Here is a 9924-nt window from a genome sequence, read left to right on the forward strand (position 1 = left end):
GGCTTGCTCTCTGCTTTCCCTGCTGCCAGCTTAGGATCCAGCTCTCCCAGGTCTGCCCGGCTCGTTTCTACTAGGCCACCTGCTTTCTGTCTTCCTAATTTCTTGTTACTACTGACTCCACTCAGAGGATTCATCTTTGTGAATTTTTGTCTTAAAAAGGAATTCCCTTTACTCCAGTTGCCGTATAGTTTCACCATGTACTAGAGACAAATGGACCTGTGCAACCTACTGTCTACAACTGCAAATTACCCTGATCAATTTTTCAAATGTTTTCCATTTGACCTTTGCAAAAATATGATTATAATAATTTAAAGTTCACAAAGAAGTGTGTATATTCCCTGTTTCCTGCACCTCAAATATTTGAAACAGATAAGGAGTGAAAACCACCCTTTTCTCCCTCTTCTCCGTCCCCCAAAGTGAAGCCCTAAATGCCTTACCTGCGGCACGAGGCTGACATGAATATTACAGAAGTTCTCTCTTTTGACCTTGAACTGGAATTGACGGAAGGCCTCAATAAAGGGCATGCTTTCTATATCTCCTACTGTCCCACCGAGCTAGAATGACAAAGTTAATTTAGAGGTGAAACACGACATCTTCTTGTGGTTTAGTTTCCTAACAATTGCACTGTGTCATCTCAATTATCACTAACAACATAATACAGATGCCCTGGATCCAACAAACGTCAGTTAACAAGAAGCAGACGTTTCTCTCTACTAAAAGATCCCTTTCTGATAGGCTCACCATTCCCCAAGGTTATTACGGATCTTTCCACATCATTTCAAGGAAAAGGTCAGGTAAACGATGCCCTAAGGAATTTTATTTGTCTGAAGAGTCACAAAGCAAAGAACCTGAGATCTGACTACTTAGCCATAAATAACTTCTGTATTATAATAAAAACCACTTATAAACAAACTGCTGGAGTCTCCTGTTTTCACAGGAATGCTGAGATCTAACAGCTGGGACCCGCAAAGCAGGAGCACAGAAAGTGAAACCAAAAGAGGCTCAGGAAGGAACATTCCTGCTGGTGGAAACAGAAGGTTGGATCACCTGATTTTCTCAAGAGACAAAGGAAAATGTGTCATACCACTCTTACTGGTACAAGCCATACTAAGCAAGTGTATAAATGCTGGAAGAAGAAGGCGTGAATGAAGTATCGCTTTTGATGGTGGGGCCACTCCACATGACCGTGACGGTGCCCTCACCTGCCACGCTGCCCTTGGGAGGGTCAAGGGCTTCACTGGCAATTGGCTTATCAGTAGCTGGTGGCTGACTAAAGAGGAGAAAATGTACACCCGGTCACATGCACGGGTACCACGGAGTGCCACAGAGACTCAACAAACCTCGATAACACACACTTGAGGTTCCAGACCATCTTCGTCCACAGGTATTAAGGCCTGTCTCATTACCCACTCCTGGATTGCATCTGTGATGTGCGGGACCACTGAGGAAGAGAAAAGACCTGCGTGACTTGCACATCCCATGGGCATTAACTGAGGCAAACATACTTTCTGTGACAACAAACCACAGAGCAGCAGGGGCGTATAACAGTTATCAGTGAGACCCCTCTTGAATGCCCTTAACAAATCACACTCCCCTGGCCTCCCTTCCAGATTTCCCAGTTGTGACTGGAAGCCCTGCAGGAGAGCAGGACCTCGAGGGGCAACCGAGCCACCTGGGAGCGGCGGCCCCAGTGCAGAACCTAACCTGGTTGCACAACCACTGTGCGGCGGCCACCCCGACCGCTTATGGCTGGGGAGGCACATCACACGCACCCTTTTCCAAGGCCAAGAGAACCCCAGGACCCAGACCCATCAGTTTCCAGCTTACTGAAGGGTAGACAACCTGCTGCAGAGGCGGGAGAGCGCAGCAGGGTGGCTGGGGCACAGCATCTGGGGCCAGAACGTCTGGATTCAAATCTCAGGTCCTCCACTCATTAGGTGTGGCTCTTTGGGCAACACGCCTAACTATTCCTAAGTCCAATCTCCCTATCCGTGAACTGGAGCTAAGAGTTTCTCCTTCCTAAGGTTGTGGAAATGTCACCAGAGTGCCCTGGGGAGCTGGTTGGCAGAGCCCTCGCAGACAGTGTTCGCCCTCACCAGCCACAGCTCGGCACTTTTTAAATCACAGTCCTGGGGCTCAGAAGGCCAGTTCCAACAGAGCAGAGATTACTGTTTAACCCACTATGTATATAACCCGCAGTGCCTCCAGCACAGGATATGATGTAGTTCACTCACAGCAGCCAAAGTGATCTTTTAAAAATACAAGTCAGAGTTCATTTCTCCCAGGCTTACACTCTTGAACGGCCTTCCAGACTCTGCATAAAAGGTGACCTCCATGCCGTGGCTCTTCGGGAGGCCCCATGGAACCTGGGTGCAACCCACCTCTCCCCTGTACCTTGGTCTCAGTGCAGAAAGTCTCCCTCCCGGTACCTAACCAGGCCCACTGCCACCGGGGGTCTCTGTCTGTGCTGAGCCCCCTCCTTCCCTTCCCAGGGCTAGCTTCTCAGCTCACTAGCCCCCTCCTTGGAGGCTTTTCCTGATCACCGGTCCTGATCCCTTTCCCCACCACTCTCTCCTCACTCTATTTAGTTCCCTCTTAGCTCCTACCAGGCATTTCACTTCATCTGTTTGTTTTTTCCTCTCCCATGTAACCCTGTGTAACTCCATGAGGACAATGGCCTCCCTGGTCTTGTTCACCATTTACTCCCAGCACCAGTGAGCAACTGACCGTATTGAGCACTGAAGAAATCGCTGATGAGTGAATAAATGAATGAAGACATCAGGGGCCTAGAACAGCAAACTGTATGATAAAGATCACTGCAGCTCCTAATCAACCCTGTCCTGTGTGTTGAGAACTCGGAGACATACTCCACTGACTCAGCTCCTTTAATTCTGCCAACAACCTAAATAGGTAGGCACTGTTATTAACCTCATTTCACAGAAAAGGAAGTTAAGACTTCAAAGAGCGGAAGTGATCTGCCAGGGCTCACAAAGCTGGTAAGTGGCAGAGCTAAGACCTACACATGACCCCCCAGCCCAGAACCCGGCCAGGGTGGCCCCAGGGCAGAGCCAGCTGTCATCGCAACCCTTCGTTCTCAGTCCAGTAAAGTCCAAAGTCAAAAGCAGATTTTCTCTCATGACTCAGATGAAAGTCACTCTTCAACAACCCCCCAAATTTGGATTTATGCCATTATAGCAGACCAGTGGTTTTCCAACCACACCTTTTAAGTAGCATGAGTCTCAAACGATCAGTGTGCACAGGCGCGAGTGATGCTGTACTGGTGAATGCTCAGGCAGACCAGAGACCCGCTTCTCAAACTCCCTCCAGCCCACGACCAACCCAAAGGCCCATGGACATGACGGGAGTCCTTCTCCTTCTCACTGTCTATACACAGAACATTCCAGATGCACGGCACACACTGTCTGGCTTACTGCCCTCATCTAGTTGCCTTCATCACTTCACACTCATCACTATGCAAAAACAACAGCTCTCTGACTCAAACCACACAGCTGGACTGTCAGCTTCAATATCATTCATAGAGAGGCGGGAGCCCACTCAAAAAATAACTTGAATTTTCAACTGAAGATATATTTCAATCACAATACTTGATGCTTTCATGCTGAAATTGCATAAAAGGTACATTTTTATACACAAAAGAAATTAAACTGGTTAAGATTTTTAAACATTGAAGGCAAATCCTATATTACCTTGGACGGTTTTCCCCAAATAATCTCCTTTGCGTTCCTTGTTAATGACGTACTGATAGATCTTGCCAGTGGTCAGATTATTGTCCTTGGTGAGGCGGATATCAAGGAAACGTTCATAGTTACCCAGGTCAAGGTCAACTTCCCCACCATCATCCAGCACAAAAACCTCACCTGCAGTGAACAGTGGAAACCATTAGGACGCGTGAGAGATACCTACACCGTGGCACACACTGAGTCCCCACATATAAACACCTGAACAGACCGATGTTTGCATTAACTTGACAGGAAGCAGGGAAATTTATTTTAGAAAAGTAAATATAACATGAAAGAAAAATCACCCCCCATTCTGCAAAAGGTTAACTCCATACTTCCCGTCTACCTCCAAACCCAGTCTGAATCAGAAGAGTCTGCTGTGAAACAGCATGGAATGAACAGAAGGAAGCTACGGCCATGCAAGACACAGGGGGCTCTATATGCTATGGCATCCATCACCCAAACAAAAAGAACTTTCGACAAAGTCTCCTACTTGAGCAGAGAAAGATTTAAATGTGATAAAAGTAGGATTTGATCCAAAAAGTTAAACATAGTCTAGTCATGCTGATTATAAAAACTGACTTCTGGGCCACGTTTTAGTCCAAAACAAAAGTGCAAAATTGCTCAAGTTTCCTCCTATTCTTTTGTTTAACACGCATGCCTTGATGTGCCATTACAATTTTTGCCCTAAATGGGGCCTTCCAACCATCACAATGGGAAACGAGCTCAAAAATAGGAAAGTAAAAATTGGCCTTGCTTCTCCCTCATCCTCTGCTCTCAAGAATTCTGAAATATTGCTTCAATTTTTCCATCTTTTCCTGACACAAAGATTTTGCTCTGATGACATTCATTGATTTTTACCTCTTATTAGAAAGTAGGAGTATGAAAACAATTTAAAAACTGAAGAAGTTTTTTTCCTTAACATGTCTTAACAGTACATCTACCCCCAATTTCAAGTAATTACTCTCTTACATAATTCAGACAGTTACCACACAGGAGGTAATCAGCAATAGCAAAGAAGTAAAGTGCTGTATTCCTACCCTATCTTAATGGTTTTGACTTTTCACTCACTTCAAAAGATGCTTGTTCTTATCCAAACTCTGTAAGCAAAACAGAATCTCAAGCATAGAGATGATCCAACTTCAACATCTATCTGTGGCCTGAATCCCTACAAAATGGTCCTTTGGTCTCTGAACATTTCAACCAAAGGGAACACACAAATTCTTGAAGTTGTCACCCCACTCTTGGAGAGCATTTGCTATTAGTAAGATCGTATATTGGGCCAAAATCCATGTTCTTGCAACTTCTATCAACCCATCCTATTCCTAAAGATTGGAGCCACAGAGAATAAACACAATCCCTCTTCTCAAATATTCGAAAAGTTACGATGTCATCAGATATCTTTTTCCAAGAGAAGAGACAAACTTTCATTCGGCCACCTAAAATACCATTTCTATCACAGAAACCACAAAACTCTAATAACTCCATTGCCTCTTAAGATTTCTGCTTCCAGAATACATTTGAATCAGTTCTAATGAGGTGGATGAAACTGGAGCCTATTATACAGAGTGAAGTAAGCCAGAAGGAAAAACATAAATACAGTATACTAACGCATATATATGGAATTTAGAAAGATGGTAACAATAACCCGGTGTACGAGACAGCAAAAGAGACACTGATGTATAGAACAGTCTTATGGACTCTGTGGGAGAGGGAGAGGGTGGGAAGATTTGGGAGAATGACATTGAAACATGTAAAATATCATGTAAGAAACGAGTTGCCAGTCCAGGTTCAATGCACGATACTGGATGCTTGGGGCTAGTGCACTGGGACGACCCAGAGGGATGGTATGGGGAGGGAGGAGGGAGGAGGGTTTAGGATGGGGAACACATGTATACCTGTGGTGGATTCATTTTGATATTTGGCAAAACTAATACAATTATGTAAAGTTTAAAAATAAAATAAAATTTAAAAAAATAAAAAATAAAATAAAATAAAATAAAATAAAAAGATTTCTGCTTCCTTTATGTCAGGGTGAGAAAACCATCACTCTGCTCTGCCAAGGACTCTTCTCAGGAGGCAGGAAATGGAGGTTATGCAAAGCAAAACACACACAATTTCCAAGAGCTGACATTTTCTTTCACATATTACATAATTATTATTTCTAAAAAAGAAATGCATTTTGCTTACCATGCTCATAAGGAGAGAATGTGCCAGCATCAATGTTAATATACGGGTCAATTTTAATGGAGGTCACATGTAAACCACATGACTTAAGTATCGTGCCCACGCTGCTGGCGATGATTCCTTTTCCAATTCCTGATATGACACCGCCAGTAACTAGAATGTACTTCATTTTACTTGTTGACCTGAGAGGAAGAAAAAAACATACCTCAAGAAATCAAACTGATGTGGGCTGAAATGCCAGCTCTGCCATTTACTAGCTAAGAAGCCTCTAGGAGTCTCAGTTTCCCTATCTGCCATGTGACTTTGGAATGTTGTTATGTGGGATCCCAGCAAATGTTTCTTGGATCACTGGATGGCTTTAGTCAAATATGAATTGGAAAATAACTGCTAATTAAATAATGCCACTTTGGTTTAAAGCTTTGACAGCTAACAACCTTGTTGTTTAGTCGCTAAGTCGTGTTCAACTCTTTGCGACCCCATGGACAGTAGCCTGCCAAGCTCCCCTGTCCATGGAATTTCCCAGGCATGGATACTAGAGTGGGTTGCCATTTCCATCTCCAGGGGATCTTCCTGACCCCAGGGATAGAACCCATGTCTCCTGCTTGGCAGGCAGATTCTTTACCACTAAGCCACCTGGGAAGCCCAACAACCTTGAGAGCCTATTAAAACACAAAAAAACAAACAAAACCCAGCTCTGCTGACAGAACCCAATGCTCCCAATGCTGGCTGACACTGCCACCAGACACTGGATGTGCTTCAGGCAGGTGCTTTGTTATTTTCCCTTCATAGGGAAACTATTTCAATATTGGATGAGCACTCTGATTCCCCATGAAAAAGGTAATGAATGCCTTTGGCTAAACCATACTGTATCACCAAGAAAACACAGTTCGTTTAGGTTATAGAAGACAGAATAAAAGAACTTCAACATTTAAAAGGAGTTGCAGTTAAAACTAAAGGTCTTTAATTAAAGGTAACTCTCTTCTGAAATTTAACAAGTTGTTCCTTACCAGCAATCTCTTCCAGGTATGTCATAAGGAGAGACTGTACATACTGGAGGAAAAGGACATCAGATAATAAACCAGTCTGAAGCACATACTGGGCAGAAGACTCAGAGAGGGAAGAGAAGATTAAATCTTAAGAGCAGGGGTGGCAAGGAACAGAAGATTCAGACTTGGTGAGAGAAAAAGGGGTGGACAGATGCAAGAACTGCAGAGGTGAGAGGTGAGCAGACAAACAGCAACAGGCTCACCAGGGAGAATTTACCACTGGCTCCGGCTTCAGAGGCTCAGAAATATCACTGGGTCAGTAAACCCGAATGTGATCAAAACGAAAACACAATCACAAGTAGAATGTTTTGGCATGGTCCAGGACATTTTCCTCCTCTGGGAACACTTCCATGTGAAGCCAAATTATAATAAAAATAAGCTAAGAAAGGAACAAGGAAACTGGGGAGTTCTGCTTGAAACATTCCCCTGCCCCGCTGTGTTCCTCCCCAAGGCAGGAATGAACATACTTGGCAAAGAGATGAGAATGCTCAGAATGTCCTCCCTACTTGGACAGCAAGAAAGACACTCAACCATGTCCTGCTCTTTCTATTCTGTTGCAGCATTCCCAAAAGCATGCTCCTTGGTTTTGTCAAAATGTACACAGGACTCCCAAAAAGGGCTTTATGGACAGATAAATCAGAGAAATGCTGGTTAAGCAGTCAACTGGTTTCTTTAATGCAAGACCCATGGGAGCCTTTAATAAGTCAATGTGCACTGTGATTTCCCAAAGGGATATACAGTCTGCAGTTTCTCCAAACTTGTTTGACCCCAAGTCCCTAGTATTTGAGAGACACTCTGCTCTCACTTCACACCTGAACAGTGCCTTACTGACGTGTGAGTATCTAGACCTGGATATATTTTAGAGCTGTCCTAGCCAGGCTATAGTCTAGTCTCACTGATTAAATTTTGGATGTTCCTAGAAATTCCTCAACCATTCTGAGTGGGTACAGAGTGGATTACTTCTATAGAAGACTCATCTCATCTATTGGCATTTAACTGGCCTTGATTTTACTCACAGAGGATAACACCTCTCTTTATGGGAGATTCCTGTAGCCCCCCACAGTGCCTGACAATAAATATCCCAATGTACTCAGAGACCAGGCAGGAGATGCTGATGGGAGATACTGACGGGATAGTCACTCCCATGGATGGCCTACCCAATAGCTAAGTGCTACTGTGCTAGACACTTTAGGGACCACAAAAATTACTCAGATTTGGGCCCACAGCTCAAGTTGCAGTCCAGTTAGAGAGACAGAACCATTTACAAATAAATGAGTAATCTAGTGATGGCAGGTAGCAGAGGGATGATATGTGACAGGTATATATGGGGAAGACAGAGCAGAAAGCTTTCAATAGCAAGACAAGAGTAAGTACCATGGACATCACAAAAAGGTGGAAGTAGGGAAGAGAGGATCCAGACACCTCCTGCTACGTGGACCTGACAATGGCTTTGAAGGGCAAGGGAACAGAGTGGACAGGAAGGTGACAGCTATCTACAGAACACAGACGCAGGGCCAAGAAAAGAGACTGAGAGTGAGGGGGGTCTGGGGATGGTGGGAAATAAATTGCAAATTTAGGCAAGGGCCTAAACCATGTGGCAACTTTGAGTGCTCAATCTGAGCTTCAGTCGGAAGGTGAGGAGACACGGGAAGATTTTCAGGCACAGAAGTAACATATATCAAGATGCATCAGAGGAATTCAACAAAGATGAAACAGCAACAAAGATGTTGTTGGTAAATGTTGAGATCCAGCTGCAGCTCCACCGGTCATGTACTGGGACCTGTCAAGTCACGGAAGCCGCCTGAAGCCCGAATCCTTACATCTGTTAAACCGGGCTGAGAATCTCCGCATCGCCCGTGTCACAGGACTGCTGAGAATTCAAAATTATAATGAGTGTGGACGTAAGTGCGCCACGCACACGTAGTGAACTTCTTTAAAACGCAGCATCTTCATTCTGGGCGGCAGGGGAGGTGAGGAGGCCAGCTGTGGGGCCGAAGCTTCCAGCAAGGGAGGCCGTCTGGCTCTGTAAGCTCCGAGGCCCCTTCCGCCTGCGGGAGTCCGGGCACGCCCGAGGGGGCCGCAGCCAGGCCGCCGAGCCCATCCCCCACCGCGGCGGGCCTTGATCTCCCTCCAGCGAGGCTAAGGCCGTGCCTTGAAGCCGGAGGGGAGAGGCCCCGGGCAGTCTGAATGGAACGGCGGCCGCCGGGCTGCTTGCTCGGGGCGGGCCGGGCAGAAGGGGGCTCCCGCGCCTTTACGGCCCCCTCCGCCCCGCAAGCCACCCCGGCACCCTGATCAGGACAGCCAAGCCGCACGGACGAGGGCGCTGCCGGGGCCCGCAGCCCGGGGCCCCGCGGCCTTTCCCGCCGCCCCACGCCCCCTGCGGCCGCTCTACCCGGCTGCGCCCGGCCACGCGGCCCGGCGCGCGGGAGCCGGCTCCTCGCCGGCCTGGCCACCCGCCCCACTCCCGTTAGGCACGCAGCCCATTGGGCAGGCCGGCGGGCCACCTCGCCCCTGATTGGTGGGGACCATGTCTGTCACCGGCGGTGGGGAGGTCCCGCACCGGGCTCGGCTCCCGCCGCCGATTGCTGCACTGGAGAACAGCTCCCGCAGGATCCCCGGAGTCAGCCTACCTGAGGCCGGCTTTAAATCCTGCCGTCGGCTAAGAAGCTAAAAGAGCGACGCTCACACTGAGCCCCGGCAGCCAGTGCACCAGCCCGGCCGCATGCGCCGGGCAGTCTTTCACGGAGGCGGGCTCTAGGCGGTGCGCACGCAGAGGCAGGGGGCGGGGCGGGGGTGCGGGCCCTCCCTCGGGCGGGACCTCGGTACGCGGGGCTCAGGGCCCCGAGTGCGCAGGCGCGGGGTGGCACGCTTTCCCACCAGTGTGGTGGATCAGGGATCGTGCTCCCAACCCTGCTGACGCCTGGCAGACGCGAGCTGTTGGGAGACCGGGC

The 9924-nt window shown here is 47.4% G+C and overlaps 1 protein-coding gene across 4 annotated transcripts in view; it reads right to left on the minus strand.

The window, feature by feature from the left end:
• Positions 1-9702, minus strand: part of CTPS1 (CTP synthase 1) — a 31425-nt gene extending 21723 nt beyond the window's left edge. Inside the window, exons 1-7 of one of the 4 annotated variants that reach the window (XM_059882671.1) lie at positions 9604-9681; positions 8794-8843; positions 6935-6977; positions 5931-6109; positions 3708-3878; positions 1341-1441; positions 438-554 (exon numbers count right to left, since the gene is read on the minus strand). In XM_059882671.1, the coding sequence (XP_059738654.1) occupies positions 438-554; positions 1341-1441; positions 3708-3878; positions 5931-6109; positions 6935-6977; positions 8794-8824 (642 nt within the window). In that variant the 5' untranslated portion in view covers positions 8825-8843; positions 9604-9681. 4 annotated transcript variants of the gene reach the window in all.
• Positions 9703-9924: the final 222 nt, after the last annotated feature.

The sequence above is a fragment of the Bos taurus genome, chromosome 3, assembly GCF_002263795.3.
Source record: "Bos taurus isolate L1 Dominette 01449 registration number 42190680 breed Hereford chromosome 3, ARS-UCD2.0, whole genome shotgun sequence".
In the NCBI taxonomy this organism is placed as follows: Eukaryota; Metazoa; Chordata; class Mammalia; order Artiodactyla; family Bovidae; genus Bos; species Bos taurus.